The sequence below is a fragment of the Schistocerca americana genome, chromosome 5, assembly GCF_021461395.2.
Source record: "Schistocerca americana isolate TAMUIC-IGC-003095 chromosome 5, iqSchAmer2.1, whole genome shotgun sequence".
NCBI classification, from domain to species: Eukaryota; Metazoa; Arthropoda; class Insecta; order Orthoptera; family Acrididae; genus Schistocerca; species Schistocerca americana.
The window spans coordinates 690,037,231-690,054,971 of record NC_060123.1 but is presented as its reverse complement, the minus strand read 5'-3'; the positions used below and the strand labels follow the sequence as shown (position 1 = coordinate 690,054,971).

At 44.8% G+C, this 17,741-nt stretch overlaps 1 protein-coding gene and 1 pseudogene across 5 annotated transcripts in view; both read left to right on the top strand.

The window, feature by feature from the left end:
* The window catches only part of LOC124615573 (UDP-glycosyltransferase UGT5-like), a 156,569-nt gene extending 139,124 nt beyond the window's left edge, over positions 1-17,445 (top strand). For all 5 annotated transcript variants that reach the window (XM_047143555.1, XM_047143554.1, XM_047143558.1 and 2 more), the window contains exon 8: positions 16,982-17,445. In XM_047143555.1, coding sequence (XP_046999511.1) covers positions 16,982-17,270 — 289 coding nt within the window. In that variant the 3' untranslated portion in view covers positions 17,271-17,445. The remainder of the gene's footprint in view (positions 1-16,981) is intronic.
* LOC124617361 lies at positions 707-823 on the top strand (annotated as a pseudogene).
* Positions 17,446-17,741: the final 296 nt, after the last annotated feature.

Sequence of the window (17,741 nt, the reverse complement as noted above, 5' to 3'; positions counted from 1 at the left end):
AACGCCGAACAACGGAATTCCCCTATGTTAATCCCATTCCCTTCGCTGTCCTGTCTGAGCCCGAAATCTTTGCAAGGCTGTGGAGCCATATGCGTTGCTGCCGAAGTTATAGCCATTTTTCCGAGGGCTCGTAAATTATTTCAGCCATCTTGGAATTTCTGCATAGCACTAATGCGATAACTGCAGTATCTTCGGTTTTTTTGAATCTTCATTTACTCCTCAATTCACACTTACGTGCTTGGCAGAGGGTTCATCGAAATACTTCCACACTATTTTTCTGCTGTTCCACTCTCGGACACCGCGCAGGAGAAACGAACACTTATATCGTTCCGTGCCAGCGCTGATTTCTCTTATTTTATGACGATGATCGTTTCTCCTTGCGTAGGTGTGCGCCAACAGGATATTTTTGCGTTCGAAGGAAAGAACTGATGCATGAAATTTCATGAAAAGATTTCGTCTTTGTTTTAATGATTGTCACCTCGACTCGCAACCATATCCGTGACACTCTCTCTCCTGTTTCGCTACAGTAAAAGCCGAGGTGCCCTTGTTTGAGCTTTTTCCATGTCCTCCGTCAATACTGTATGGTAGGGCTCCTACAACGTACAGCAGTACGATAACGGACACACGTAGTGTAGGCAGTCTCTTTATCGGATTTGTTGCATCTTTTAGGTATCCGCCAATAAAACACCGCGTTTTCCTCGACTTGGGCAACGGCCTTGCAGCAGTGGATACACCGGTTCCCGTCGGATCACCGAAGTTAAGCGCTGTCGGGCGTGGCCGGCACTTGGATGGGTGACTATCCGGGCGCCATGCGCTGTTGCCGTTTTTCGGGGTGTACTCAGCCTCGTGATGCCAATTGAGGAGCTACTCGACCGAACAGTAGCGGCTCCGGTCAAAGAAAACCATCGTAACGACCGGGAGAGCGGTGTGCTGACCACGCGCCCCTCCTTTCCACACACTCAGCTTGAGGGTGACACGGCGGTCGGGTGGTCCCGGTGGGCCAATTGTGGCCTGAAGATGGAGTGCTTTGTTTCGCCTTGCCCGCAACATTACCTACGTGATCTTTACAATTGTAGTTGTCTGTAATTGTAATCCCTAGCTATTAAGTTGAATTTACATACTTGGTTTGTGTGATTTATTGCATAATCTACATTTAACGGGCTCCTGTTAGCCCTCATGTGGATAACCTCAAATTTTTAATTATTTAAGGTCAATTGCCACTTTTGGCACCCTATAGATATCTCGTCTAAATCATTTCGCAGTTCTTCTAGTCACTTTACTAGATGGTAAATGACAGCACAATCTGCAAAAAATCTAAGGCGGCTGTTGAAATTTTCTCATAAATCATTTGTATAGATTAGGAACAGCAGGGGCCTATACCGCTTTCTTGGATAACGCCAGATATCCCTTGTGTTTTACTCGATGTCTTTCGGTCAGTTACTAGGAACTGTGAGCTTTTTGACAGGAACTGTCATATTCGCCATTTTTAATTTAGTGCAGGTGTCCTGTTTCTACATCTTTTTGTTTTTCTTGACGGAAATGTTGGTAATACTTCAGGGGTATCATGCAGGATGGATGAGGACGAAAGTGACTTGATGATCTGGCGGAACTGTATGTATATTTTGGACAGTCGGTGGACGTACTCTCCACTGCTTTTAGACAAGTCTGGTACTTTTATTGCAGTCACATCAGTAACAGTATTAATTAACACACAACATTCCACTGACGGTTATCAATAAACGCAACCTGTTGGGAAAGTAAAAGAGTTTTTCAACACCTCGACGAAGAACTTAGCGGAGAAGCTAAACGGAATTTCTCTGTTGTCCCAAAACTCGTGCCGAGCACTGAATTTTCCACTGAAGTGATTTCATGATGTGACAACCAAGTTTATGAGTGCGGGATTATATGCTGACGTTCGGCTCAGTGGTACCCGTTTTGAGGAGTGCTGACGAAAGTACTTTTATCATAGGCATTTGTGCGGCGTGGGGCAGGAGAGCTGGTGGAATGACAAGACTTTGTCCCAGTATGTTGTCACAGTGTCTCATAGAGTGAGGGCGTGTGAGCCGTACGTCTGATGCGGGCGTTATGCCCGCTGGTCCTGTCTTCGTACTGTTCAAGAGCATTAGGCTGTGCCCCGGCATCGTTTTTCGCTCTTACCCTTGTCTTATCGTACAACATGAACACGACACCACACCGCATACACACAACCATTACTATCACCTAAACTTGACACACTAATACACTCTGATATTACGTGTGGAAAGGGGCCATAGTTTGTGAAGGAAGAAAACAAATTAAGCGATTGGCAAGGGGGCGCTAGCTGAGAGGCTAGAATATTTATGAATGCCAGAGCTTTTCAGGGAGCGCTTTGGTTCCTGTTCGTGGAACCACTTTATGCAGGCCGGAAATAAGCATTTTCGGGAGACGCTTCCTGGAAAGAAACGTTTATGTAAATCTTTAAAATGTAAGCGTGGAGCCGAGGAAACGTATGCCACTGCTGAATATGTTGGTCACTTGCGGTTCAGAAACTCTTATTTATTGCCACGTTTCAGGCGCAGCCCAACATCATAACATCTGCCAAAGAAAAGAACAGAGGCATAGACACAAGCTTAATTCACGAAAGTCGCGAAGAGTTAATTTACAAAAGGTGTTACACAGAACGCTCAGAAAGTTGGCCCCCCCCCCCCCCCCCGACCTCTTTCTTTTCCTTGTTTTCCTCTCTTCTCTTTCCTTACCGGCCCTAATTGTGCCTTGTGTGGTTTATGCGCTGTTGTAACACTCATATTTTTGTTATGTACTAGCGATCCGACCCTTCTTTGAGTGGGTAACATTAAGTGTTCACGGCGAGACGACTTGGATGGTTAGTGAATTTTGTTTGCAGGCTGCTGCCTAGCGTTCAGCGTTAAGTTACTGGATATCATCACTTTCATATGTCGGCGGCTAGCGTTCCTGCCTCTGGATAACGAGGTCCCGGGTTCGATTCCCAGCCGGGTTGGGGATTTTCCCATCCCAGGGACTGGGTGTTTGTGTTGTCCTGATCATTTCATCATCATCATCATCACCACTCGTGACAGTGGCAATATTGGACTGTATAAAGAACGGACTGTGTAAAAAAATTATTTGAAAGTTGTATACGCCAGGAGAAACTCAGGTCTCAAATTGGGACTTTGTACGGGCGCTGATGACCGCGCAATTGAGCGACCCACAAACCAATCATCATCATCATCAGAATGATTCAAATAGCTCTGAGCACTATGGGACTTAACATCTGAGGTCATCAGTCCCCTAGAACTTAGAACTACTTATACCTAATTAACCTAAGTCCATCCATGCCCGAGGCAGGATTCGAACCTGCGACTGTAGCAGCATCGCGGTTCCGGACTGAAGCGCCTAGAACCGCTCGGCCACAGTGTCCGGCATCATCATCATCATCATCATCATCATCATCATCATCATCATCATCATTATCATCACTATCGCTTTCATATATATAACTTTGGCGATGTAAGTAGCGCACGGAAGAAAAGTTGTCCTAAAGCACGAATTTCGGGCATTGCATACAGAATTGGCGTTTGGAGTTACACGCAAACCATGGGTGTATATGTCAGTGATTCAATATGTATCAGATGATGTCAGAGGTAGCACAGATAAAAGAAAAAAATAAGAAAATACACGTACGCTGCACATGTTCACCTCGTTTAGCTTGTGAAGTTGGGCACACACTGTGATGGATTGTTGGGACTCATTGCTACAAATCTGTGTCGTGGACTTTATATGGCAAACTTCGCCACCGTGGCCACGCAAAGAACCATGTTCACATCTAGGTTTGATTCGAGGAAGCCAGAAAGCTGAATGTTGAGTCATCTGCTGTGAACTGCGAATTTACTTTCAAAATCTTTTCTTAAAAAATTTAGTTTATTTACTGGCGATTCATCAAGAACATTGACACATTTAATCACACTAGGTGAGCGTGGAAGTAGTTGCCAGGAAGTAACTGTTGGAAAATTACCTTTAAGAAAGGTGACTTTATTCCTAAAAGGTTTTTCAAAACAGATTTAAAATTATAAACAGAAAAGCACCCACGAAATATCAAGTTACAGTTTTATTTAGAGGCAAAGAACAATATTAACAGTAGGAGCCTTCGGGCTGAGAAGCTTGCCTGCTCCCTTTCAACACGGCCGTAGTCATGACCGCTCACAACAACCTCTGAAAGAGTACACTAGTGCAAATCTGCAACACACCAGATTACTTTAAACAAAAAAATTTAACAACTCATACAAACATGTAAACTATGCACCCCGTAAGAGGAATGGAAGTGGTACAACCCGCAAATTATTTGCCACCGAAAGTGCAATTTAAAAAAAAATAAAAAATAAAAAAAAATACTCTTACGGGCGAAGGGTGGCAAGCTTATAACCTAAAATGACTATTTAAATAAAACCCATAATATGCACACTTACATAAAATGTACAACATGCTCTACATTACACGTATACCACCTCCCAAGATGATAAGCAAGATAGAAACATATTTCAAGAATTCGTCCTTTAAGCAATAAATTCGTTAACACCGAATCCGACAAACATGACAGAGGTAGCTATTAACGTATGGCAGATTGACAAGAGGGGAGGGAGGGGGGTTGCTTACTAAGCAACCCGAACCGAAGATTGCTCTAAACCTCCCCAATTCGACAAGGGAAAAACGGACCACCCAATTCACAATAACCACCTTCCCGTGGGTGGGCAAACGGAGAAGAATGGTGGGACGACCCCAAAACAAAGCGGCTGGTGGCCCCACCAAGAAAACAAGTAGAATTTAACAAGTAAATGAAACAACATATCTCCAATCACTAAACTTCTAATAAACTGCGATTTCTGGCGAAGACCTGGCGCAGCACCCCCAACGCTCTCCCGAACCGTCCGCTGCCATCTGCTTCAACGGACGCAGGAAGGCGCGCCGATCTCCCGTCTCACGGCGTCGCAGCTCGCCCCGGCCAGACCCATGTCGTGGTCCCGCTCCCTTGTGAACCGCGAAGCCATTACCCCTTTCTATACGGTGCTGCCCACTGGACTCACGTGAGGACCTCACATGCGCCGACGCTCAAGGCGGACAAGTCATCTCGTGTATCAGTGCGCGACCGACCAGCCGACCAATCCAACCGCCCGAGCAACTCGAGCAGACTGGCGGCCTAACGCGCAGACTCAGATGCAGGGAACTCAGCCCCGACCGCGCGACCACTAGCTGAGTTCTGTTACTGGCGGAGTGGCAAGACTCTGATTTTCTGGCTTAAAGTTTGATCCAAACGACAGACATACTCGCACTCCGACGACAGACAGACAGACAGACACTGACTGCCCCACTCTGAGCCGGCTGACCAACTGACTAGACTCGCCTCGACTGACCGACTCCCCCCTACAGAGCTCATAGCGCCCCTTAAGTGCACGTGAACAGTCAACCTTTCCGCTTTCCCACCAGAGGGAGGCACCAAAGCTGCGATTACCACAGCGGCGCCACCGCCAGAAACGGAGGGCGAATGCGAACACAACGCGCTGCGGCTCGCTCTTCAAAGCAGCAGTTTTTTTACCACGGCTCATGCTGCTCTGCTGAAGCAATGTACTGTATGTACACGAAGCAAAGTTCCTAAACTTGCTGACGCAGTTTTTCGGAATACGCTTTACTTGTGGCAAAAATAAATAAAAAAATCACATATTTTGGATTTTCTTGTTTTTCCGCTGTGCAACCGATTTCCGACGATTGCAGCGAAACTATAAGTTAAAAATTTTTGATTATTTCAAATTCTCTCACGTCACAGCTTGATGATGAAATGGTTATCGTCAAAGCTAAGTAGCTTACTGCCCTTTGTTCGTGGAATTTGCAGTGAATTAAGAGTGCCAATCGCGATCGCTTATGTGAGGGAAGAAGTAGTTGGCAGTTTGAAGTTCTCGTCATAATTCGAAATGTTTGTATTCACAAGTGAGAGGTCAATGCTAATTTGAAAGGCAGAGTGAAAAAAGTGAGCCAGCTAGGATTGGGGCTCACAACCTTTTGATTTCCAGCAACCCGTTCTACTGCTGGAGCACGACGCCAGATGGGTTCTTGAGACACAGCTGGTCTGTAGAGTTGAGGTAGGCGATGACATCGTTTTCACAGCTTAACTGGAATTCTGCAGAATTCAGTCAGTTTGTATGAAATATTTATTTGGGTAGAACCACATCAAAATCCATACAGCAGTTCCTGAGATAAACCTGCATGTGCAGGCAGACGCGAGTAGTGGCTTCAGTTTATGCATACGTAGAAGAAGAGATACTTAGGTTCCGTGTTAGGTCTCTCTTCATACATCTGTATAATTTTAATTTTATTATCAACTTGTTCATTTACTTACGTGGTCGCAAATAGCGTCATTTTACCATCTCAGAAAAGTGAAAACGCGTTCATTTGATTTGTCGATCTCGAAAAAGCATTCGACAATCTCAAATGATGCAAGATATTCGAAATTATGAGAAAAATAGGGGTAAGCTATAGGGAAAGACGGATAATCCACAATATGTTTAACAGCTAAGAGGGAGTAGTAAGAGTGGACGACCAAGTATGAAGTGATCGCATTAAAAAGGGTGTAAGACTGGGATGTGGTTTTTCGTCCCTACTGTCCAATCTACACATAAAAAAAGCAATGACGGAAACAAAAGAAAGGTTCAAGATTGAAATTAAAATTTAAGGTGAAATTTAAGGTGGAAGGATATCAATGATAAGATTCGCTGATGACACTGTTCTCCTCAGTGAAAGTGAAGAAGAATACAGGATCTGCTGAATGGAAATAAGTCTAATAAGTGCAGAATATGGATTAACAGTAAATCAAAGAAAGACGAAAGTATTGAGAAGTAGCAGAAACAATAAATGGGAGAAAATCAGGATTGGTGATCACGAAGTAGATGAAGTTAAAAGAATTCTGCTTCCTCTACACCTACATCTACATGATTACTCCGCAATTCACATTTAAGTGCTTGGCAGAGGGTTCATCGAACCACAATCATACTATCTCTCTACCAATCCACTCCCGAACAGCGCGCGGGAAAAACGAACACCTAAACCTTTGTGTTCGAGCTCTGATTTCTCTTATTTTATTTTGATGATCATTCCTACCTATGTAGGTTGGGCTCAACAAAATATTTTCGCATTCGGAAGAGAAAGTTGGTGACTGAAATTTCGTAAATAGATCTCGCTGCGACGAAAAACGTCTTTGCTTTAATGACTTCCATGCCAACTCGCGTATCATATCTGCCACACTCTCTCCCCTATTACGTGATAATACAAAACGAGCTGCCCTTTTTTGCACCCTTTCGATGTCCTCCGTCAATCCCACCTGGTAAGGATCCCACACCTCTAACAGAGGATGAACGAGTGTAGTGTAAGCTGTCTCTTTAGTGGATTTGTTGCATCTTCTAAGTGTCCTGCCAATGAAACGCAACCTTTGGATCGCCTTCCCCACAATATTATCTATGTGGTCGTGCATTATCGTGCTGAAACGTAGGGTTTCGCAGGGATCGTATGAAGGGTAGAGCCACGGCTCGTAACACATCTGAAATGTAATGTCCACTGTTCAAAGAACCGTCAATGCGAACAAGAGGTGACCGAGACGTGTTACCAATGGCACCCCATACCATCACGCCGGGTGATACGCCAGTATGGCGATGACGAATACACGCTTCCAATTTGCGATGTCGCCAAACACGGATGCGACCATCATGATGCTGTAAACAGAACCTGGATTCATCCGAAAAATGACGTTTTGCCATTCGTGCACCCAGGTTCGTCGTTGAGTACACCATCGCAGGTGCTCCTGTCTGTGATGCAGCGTCAAGGGTAACCGTAGCCATGGTCTCCGAGCTGATACTCCAAGCAGCTGCAAACGTCGTCGAACTGTTGGTGCAGATGGTTGTTGTCTTGCAAACGTCCCCATCTGTTGACTCAGGGACCGAGACGTGGTTGCACGATCCGTTACAGCCATGCGGATAAGATGCCTGTCATCTCGACCGCTAGTGATACGAGGCCGTTGGGATCCAGCACGGCGTACCGTATTACCCTCCTGAACCCATAGTTTCCATATTCTGCCCACAGTCATTGGATCTCGACCAGCACGAGCAGCAATGTCGCGATACGATAAACCGCAATCGCGATAGGCTACAGTCCGACCTTTATCAAAGTCGGAAACGTGATGGTACGCATTTCTCCTCCTTACACAAGGCATCACAACAACGTTTCATCAGGCAACGGTAATGTTTGTGTATGAGAAATCGGTTGGAAATTTTCCTCACGTCAGCACGTTGTAGGTGTCGCCACCGGCGCCAGCCTTGTGTGAATGCTCTGAAAAGCTAATCATTTGCATATCACAGCATCTTCTTCCTGTCGGTTAAATTTCGCGTCTGTAGCACGTGAGCTTCGTGGTGTAGCAATTTTAATGGCCAGTACTGTAACTCGTGGCGGATGGAGCATGGAGGGCATCAAAAGCAGACGAGCACTGGGAAAAAGGGCATTCTCGGCCAAGACAACTTGTACAGGCCTTAATTTGATAAACATGTTTCTGAGAAAGTTTGGAGCACATTATTGTGTGGTAGTGACACATGAGCTGAGCGAAAACCGGAACAGAAGAGAATCGAAGCATTTTAGATGTGGTGCTACACAAGAATGTTGAAAGTTATGTGGGCGGATAAGTTAAGGAATGAAGAGGTTCTCCGCTGGATTGACAAGGAAAGGAATATATTGAAAGTACTAGCAAGACAGGGTCATGGTGGTAGGACATCTCTTAAGACATTAAGTTGTATTTCCATGGTGCTAGAGGGAGCTGTAGACGGTAAAAACTATAGAGAAAGAGAGAGATTGGAATGCATCCAGCAAATAATTGAGGACGTACGTTGTAAGTGACACTCTGAGATAAAAGAGGTTGGCACGGGAGATGAATTCCTCGGGAGCCGCATCAGACCAATCAGAAGACTGACTACTCAAAAAAAAAAAAAAAAAAAAAAAAAAAAAAAAAAAAAAAAAAAAAAAATTGGAACGCCAGTAGTTGTTTCTTGTATGCGCTATGCAGTGTTGTGTGTACTCTTGTTTTTATATGTTTTTAGGTTTCTATTTAGATCTTTGTACCTGTTCTGCCCGTTGTGTTTCAATATCAATTTGTTATTTCTGAGGACAGAAATAGCTCCACTGTTCTTATATATGCCCGCCACCTGGTGGTAGTTTCTGTTGCGTAACTTTTGCATGTCATCTGTTTATGAGTTGACTACTTGCGCCGACGGCTGACGCATGTGACTCCGTACGTTGTACGGAGGCATTTCTTTTCGATATGTCAGGTTTTTGAGCATTCTTTCTAACACCGCTTGTAAATTCACTCTTAGTGACTTTCGTCAATTACGCTTGCGTTTACGGCTCTGCACTTTTCTTTAGCATTTGTTCTAATGATGGGCTGTTCCTGAAACGCGTCAATAAATACGAATTTCTGAACAGCATGCAACCAGTTATTCTAGGCAGTCATTCGGCAGTGGCATAAGTCTCCTCAAGTTTACTTCGTGGCTGCAGGCCTCCTGCGCTGTTTTATGTCGCACTCAAGTTATGGAAGCGTAGCGCACGCCGACCGCAAGGCAGTAGGGTGTCGATAACAAAGGTGTGTAATTTTACTGGCTTCGTCTATAGGCAGTGTACATGAATGAGGCGATAATATGTCTTTCTGGACTCTTTTTGGAGAGTGGCTGGTGGAGTTGTGAGAATAAGTTCGTCGCGCCGCACAGCGGCTTCCTCGAAGTGTTTTCCATCGCAGTTTGTAGAGCGTTTCTGTGAAAACTCTCACGGCAGTAAGTAAATCGTGGCGAAGCGGCTTCTCTCTCTCTCTCTCTCTCTCTCTCTCTCTCTCTCTCTCTCTCTCTCTCTCTCTCGTTACTGTGATGTACTAAGGGTGTCGGTCCGTCGCACCATACTTTAAGATCTGGCCAACTTCCTCTTTTCCCGTTGCTACATACACGCTGATGACTATGACCACTGTCCAACGCGAGACAGAATGCTGCAGATGGCGTTCCACGTACGTGAAGATTTAACGAAAGTACACTCAGGGTGATTCAGTAGCCCCTACCGTTGTCGTTTTACGCAACGCGCGATATTGCATCTGGCCTTCATAAATCACTCGTTAGATTTTCACATTCTCCCGCTCGCTACGCGCGAACTATCTGTCGTACAGTGAAAATGAACAGGACATTTTTGTGTGAAATTTAATGTAGTTCTAGAAAGGAAATCAATAAAGACTAAGTGCCAAAAAAATTTTTTATTTAGTTGGATCCGAGAAGTCACGTCAAGTGCTGCTGCCAACTATGTGAAAAGCGGACTAAGCGCTACGATCATTTCTAGCAGTGCGTGTAAGGCCAAAAAGATAGCGTGAGCAGTATGCGCAGGCCCATTGACAAGGCTAAGGCTGGTTAAGTGCTACAAAACTTTGTAACTGTTCGCAGCGTGTGACAGAGATTTTGCCGAGGCTGAAAAACGCAAGAGACTGGAAGAATGTCCAGTACCTAGGAACTTTGTAAAACTTATGGAGAATTCGAACACCTAACAAACCTTCCATTTGTGGTTACAATGCTCCAGCCTGGAACTTTTTTATTTTAAAAAAACAGCTGATACACATATTAACACAACGAAAATAAATATTTCCTAATCTAGTTGGATTCCAGTGAAAAGAATTGCACCTGGCTTCGTGAAGATGAAAACAATGTGTAACGATCTTGAAGACTGCAGCACCTACAGGATGTTCAAGAAAGGGGTTGCCGTTTACATAATAAACAATTATGTTTTACCGTCACAACGAAACCAACTTGTCAGCTGAAAAGAAAAAGGGTCTGCACTAAATGCTAGCTCAACATTGTTAGAACAGTTAATCAATTAAAATTGCTTTGTGCTTTATAATATTAAAATAAGGATTAAAAATAATTTAATCACAGGATAGTGTATCTGTAAAATGCATCTGAAAAATGTTTATTATTAACAAAACTGACAAATGGTAGCGATTTCTTTCTTGCCACTTACCTGGTTTTGTCTATTCCCGATGAAATTTACCGCGTTCTGCGCTTTTCAGAATAAAATATTTTTTCCGTTGATAAAAGGATGGCAACTTAACAAATTTGCAATTGTTGTGTGACTCTTACTGTAGAAAATAAACAAAACAATATTGTTAAGGTTTTTTCACTAAAATATTTTTATAAAACCACAAAAAAACACTGAATAACACGGAACCAGTCTTTTGGCACTTAGCCTATTATTCATTTCCATTCCGCAGTTATATTTTGTACTGGGATACGTTTTTGCAAGAGGCCGTAATTTTCGAGTTAGTCAAGAAGAAGGTACAAACACATCACCATTTGCAGGCTCAGCTCCTATCGTTCAGGACTTCTTGTATGTTGTTCATTGCTCTCCTTCATACCAATGTACGTGCAAATATTTGCGACTGCGCCAATTATTTGCCGCATTCGACCATTTTTGGTCTTCATTTATAAATATTTATAAGTAGATAAAAATATACTCCATCCGCTTAGTCGAGCACCTACACATTGTAAAACTGACGTCTGTGTAAATTTTATCTAACAATTTTGTGAATTTTAACAGCATAAAATAAACAATTTCATAGTTCTATTCGTCAGGCCTTATGACTACGAAACTACTCTGCTTGTGAGAGCTAAATTTGGATCGAATTGTCAACGTAATTAATTTCAGAGTAAAGTTTACAAAACTCATTTCCACTTCGTTAGACTCATGGGCGCGTTTAAATTAGTAACGTTAACGAAACAGCTTACTACGCTCGAGGCGAATATCGGGAATAGTTCCTGTACTCGCATTGTTTTGTACTTCGGTAGCAAAGAACAACACACCAGAAATCTTGACTGGTGAGGTTTGAGTGTGGAGGTGGATGTGTGGCTGAAGGTCGCTTTTGTACTTTTTTGTTGAATAACTCAAGAACCGTAGCCTCCAGCGAAAACGTACTACGGGTCAAAATTTAACTATAATACACTTCCAACTAAAAGGTCCTGTTCGGTTTTTCTGTATGACCAACAGTTTGCACGGTTCGAGCGAGAGTGTACGAAAATCTCTCGCGTGGTTTATGAAGGCCAGATATAACACTGCGGGTTGCATAAAATGGCGTCGGTACGGTCAGCTGAATCACCGTGTACAAGCGGAGCGGAGACGACTGGAGAGTCACCCAGGCCGCAAATGGAGAGATCCATGACATAGACGATTCTGACGGAGGGCAGATTCTTGCTGCCCGACACCTGGCCGCGGACATCTTGGACACGGCGAAGCCACTCGGCTGTTTGAGCATTTACGCCAATCTGGTTGAAGAAGGATGAAACTATGGGCAGGTGGCATGGTGTTGGACGTCGACGCCTCGTCACAGAACGTGGAGTAGACGCCAAACTGTGGCAGATCTGATGTCAGAGTACAACGATGGTGCAACGACCATTAGCTGTTCCCTTGTTGACCCGACGGCAACGCAGCAATGACTGCAGTAAGCACGTAACGGTCTTGTTTGGACCTTGATTAAATTTCAACTTCTCACTTGATCCGATGAATTACGTTTATTGGTAGACCCGGTCGGCTGTTGTTTGTGAATGCACCCAGCTGTGGACGCAGATCGGGAAAGCAGTAGGAGGCAGTATTACGCTGTGGGAGACATTCACCTGCGCAGCTTGGCACATGAGCTTCCGTGCCACCTGAGGTGGTAACCGAGTGCTCCATAACAGCTGTTGACTACGTGAACATTACTGCCGACGTCAGACTTGTGCTAGAATGGTTTGAGGAGCATGACAGTGAATTAACTTTGATGTTTTGGCCACCAAACTCGCTTGACCTAAACCCGATGATAGACATATGGAATGCTATCGGGTGCCATCTCAGCGTCAATAAACCACCGGGCCATAATTTACGGGAATAACGTGATCTGTACTGAGCCGTGCTGGCCCCAGCTTATGCGTTGGTTTAAACCTTGAGTGTTTCTCTGCGTTTGGTTTCCCGCGGTTATTGCGGTTATGCCGTGTGGTAGCAGCGGTGTGTATCGATATTCGCTCTTTGATCTGGTGCTTATAGTTTCCGGCTAGCCAGTATGCGGCAGTCCCAGTGAAACGCCTGGTTAAATCCACAGGACGGAATAGGTAGTTGGAATTGCGGAAAGGAGCCAAAAATGAGCGGCTGCCAGTTACACTCGAACACATATAACTTTATTTAGTAGCCCAAACATTACAGCACAAATTTCCGAGCTTAACTATCGACTGAATATGTCACACAATCATATGGCTTAAGGGGACAACCTCTTCAATTTTTAAAACTGCTGATAGCCCATGATTTAAAACACAACTATAATAAATTTTCAAACCGCAGAAAGCGCAAGGTTTTATTCTTAAATAATATTTCAAATGAGGCTGAAGCCCCAAACAATCTGTTATATCCTAGCCAGTAATGCCACCCGAGCCCGCTGCCAAAAAGGTTGGCAGCATCAAAGTCCGGACGCCGTCCGCATAAGCAGCGCCAGCGAGACAGGAAATCGCCGCAAGTCTGCGCGCGCCACCGCTGGCTTCTGGTTTCTTAAGCGCTGGAGTCGCGAGCGCTAGGACAGTTCTGTATTCGCCGCTCAGTTGTATACTCGCCACCGAATTGTGTACTTGCTAGTCAGTTGTGTGTTCATCGCAGCAGAGTTGTTGTTTGTCGTCAGCCGACGCTGACCTAGCCGCTCCGACTCGAACTAGACAGATCTCTGTAGACACGGAGTTCACTACTGTGCTTCTGTATCTTCGTTAATAAAGATAAGTACCGACTTTTATTTAATCAGAGTGTTTGGGTTTTCATCTTTCTGTTCACTGTTCCAGCGGACCGGTCGGCCCGCTATTAAAAGTGTGGCGGTGACTTCGTAAGCCGTTTCTACAGCGAATTGTTTGTCACTACGAACACCGCCACAAAACAATCTATGACTTAACAAGTAAGGAATTTTAATTTTAAGACGGCTGAAAGCCCATGTCTGAAAAACACAATTCAAAAGGCAGAAGGACCATTATTTAAAACCCAACTAAAAGCATACAAATTCAAACCATCGGCTATGAGCCATTAAAATACACAAACAAACATCAATAAGAATAGGTAGTACAGCCAGCGGCGCTCGGAAGTTTCCGGGGGTCGATCTGCACTTGAAATATTAACGTTCGCTTAAGGGAAACAGGTAGTCGGCCCAACTATATCCGATCTGCCGGCAGCCCTACCAAGAGGCAGTCAACGGACCCACCGACAAGGCGACTTGCTTTCCACCCGAGCAGTACACAAGGAACTCCAAAGCCAAAACGTAAAAGGCGTAGCCGCCCACAATCAGGTATGCAGAAGCTGTCAAAACTACACACACGTGTTGGACAGCGACAACACGGTGAGGAAAGGACACTGCCTGAATTTTACGTCAGCGGCCAGGGCAGGTAACCGAAACGCTAACGGCCACAAGGCGGAAAATTCCGCTGGTGCATTTGGACTTCAAATAACCAAAATACAGTTAAAGTCCACCGGATGGTGGCCAAACTTTTTCCAACTCGAACACTCGCTGTTGCTCACGGGAATACCCCCAACAGCCAACCATGAAAACCAACGGCACAACGTGAACAGACTCGCTTCGATAATTAAATCACCACTCAACTTTGATGTCCTGGGTCGGTGAGCCACGAACCTCGTAGCAACCGGAGCAGCTCCCACACACTCCGACACTGGGTAGAGGCTGCCAGCGAGCCCGGCCCACTGCGCCACGCGGAGATTTCCTGCCTGATCCACACCAACCGACCGACTGCCACACAACAGCTCGGAGACAGCACTAAAATAACTGAGCAGTCGACATCACAAGCTACACGCAGTTTCACGAACACTTGCACGAAGGGCTAGACAATACTAATGGCAGCGATTGTGCAATAACAAGGACGAATCACTAGTCGGCACACGCAGCCAACTCATAAGCGATCGCCGGCCAACATACACGTCGTCCGTCGAGACGACCGACCGACGACCAACCAAGGTGGTCCGCACTCAAGTGATGTGTATCGGCAACTGTCGGGCGAGTCATGGCTGTCCGGACCTCACTGCAGCCGCGCCCCAAGTCAGACACTGCCATGTCCGAACTGCACTGCTAGCGCCTCCCAACTCACTGGCAGATCCCAACTCACTCCGAACACATGACAACCGAGAAGTAATAGCAGTCAGCAAAGATAATATGCCAGGGCTTATATCGATAAGCGCCGCTGCTGCCGCTCACGGGCAGGCAAGGCGGCAACTCAGTGACACCAGTAATTGAAATTAAGATAACGAGGTAGTAGTACAGTGAAAAACAGGATGTCAAATGACATACGGCACGAACACGAGCCACGCACGGCTCATGTACGTAATTGTCTGGTGCCACACAGCTCCAGAAATCTACTGTGGACCTGTCGAGATCGTGTCATGCAGAATCGCCGCTCTATTGCGTTCCAAAAGTGAAAATCGTTCCATGCTTATAAACGGTGAATATTAATAAGACCGACAAACTGCAATGACGGATTCCTGGCTGGAAATGGAGGGAAAAATGTCCTATGCACACCTGTCTGTAAATGCATCGTTCCCTCGACAGGTGATGCTGACGAATGACAGTTCCTTTGATCACGTGCCATGTGTTTCTTGTGTGTTGCAGGCTGTGTGATTGACTCAGCATACTGCAAGCAGCAGAATGGTCCGGTATTCGCATCAGGAACAAGCCGAGGAGGTGTTTGCGTACTGCCAAGTAGGTGGAGACGGTCGACAGGCAGCACGACTATACCAAACAAGTACCCTCACAGCTACTTCATACAACATTTTTAGGCCTCTGTGTGGTCATGGGTCCTATCAGACAGACGAACGTGTAGGGAGCCGACGGACCGTGCATACACCAGATTTGTAGGATCTGGTTCTACAGAATACTGAGACGAAGCCTGGTACAAGCTCCAACTCATTTGTTAGAAAGAAAGTACTCATAACAGAAAAAGTAATAGTAAGGCACCAAGTATAGAATGTGGTGTTCGCCCACAATCATCTTGTAGGTACCTATTCTAGAAGTTAGGTAGTATCTGATACTTTAACTGCACCTTCACTATATGTAAGAGGTTTACAGAAAACTTAATGAGAATACCCAGTGCAGATTTGAACGATGGTCATCCCAGCTGGCCCAATGGACCACGTCCTTCGGTAGCTACTTTGAAGGTATTCGGATGTATCAAAGTGGTATCATTTCAGTTAGCACATGTTTTGTTTCGAAGTTTCACTGAAAAGAAAAATTTTATATATTTTTTCTGCGTCATGAATATTAAGTAGGAGGTCATTCACGTATACAGGGAATAGGAGTAGATGCAAAATTGCGCTTTATGGGCCTTATTTCGTGATTTATCCCCATCACTAAACTTTCCTCAGCTTCCAACATTATTTGAATAATCCAGCAGAACGTTTTACATTTCTTTCATTAATTATTATTTAAACCTGTTGTTTGTAAAGCTATCTGCTCCATAAAACCTAAGGTTTTTGATAGATTAACGTGATGTACATAATCAAGTGACCTCGACAGATCACGAAAAACGCCAGATGTAAATATGTTATTATTTGAAGTTTGTAAGTACCGTAGAAGACAAACTGTGCTTTGCTAAATAAATCGCTTCCACTTAAATATGAAACTGGTCGTATTTACTTTTAGCGACTCTTTTGGAGGCACATGTCTCACACCTTTTCTTATTACTCCACTCCTTGTATGTCCTTCTGCTCGTAGCAGAGGAAGCATCTACTGATCAAATACTCGTATTATCAAAATAGTGGCAAGAATGCAGCAGGTGGTTGGCAAAAGCTGCTTTTAGCACTGATTTCTGAAGTGGCGGTGATACGTGGCTTACGATAGCGATGGAAAACAAACACAGTATGGATGTTTTGTTTTTAGGTATCGTGAGCGCGCCAAACAAGTGTCGCAGCTGTTCCGGGACCGACCTCGACCTCCGATGGAGGAGGCTGTCTACTGGGTGGAGTACGTCATCAGGCACCGGGGGGCGCCGCACCTGAGGTCTGCGGCGCTGGACCTGGCCTGGTACCAGTACCTGCTGCTAGACGTCGCTGCCTTCGTGGTGGCGGCGGTCGTCTTCTCTGTGGCGCTGCTCTTCTTTGGTGCACGGGCGCTGCTGAGGTGCTGCACGCCGAGGAGGGTCCCAGCTAACAAAAAGAAGACCAATTGAGTTAGCGAAGGGCTGTGCAAGTTGTAACTAGTCGAAAGAGCCAAGTTGGTCTGTTACTGCAAATAACAACAGATAGTGGGTTTACAGAGAACATAAGTACTATATATATTTGCTAGTATTTTTTATGGCATTTTGGAGGAGTTCGACAGACTCTATTAAAAAAGTGTTTTCATCAGTTGTTGCAGTCATTATCAGTGGAATTTTTGCTGCTTCACACATTCAACCTACACTATATACGTTCCAGAAGGAATTTATAAGTCTCTCTCTCTCTCTCTCTCTCTCTCTCTCTCTCTCTCTCTCTCTCTCTCTCTCTCTCTTTTGCAAATAAGGGACATTTATGATGTTAGCATGTTTCATTTGTGCTAGAATAAAAGACCTTCGTTCTGTGATCCTATGATATCAGTGCTTGACCACTGCATGGCGGAACATATGTTTGTTCATACAAGTGTTCAACTTAGATTTCCTGCCTAT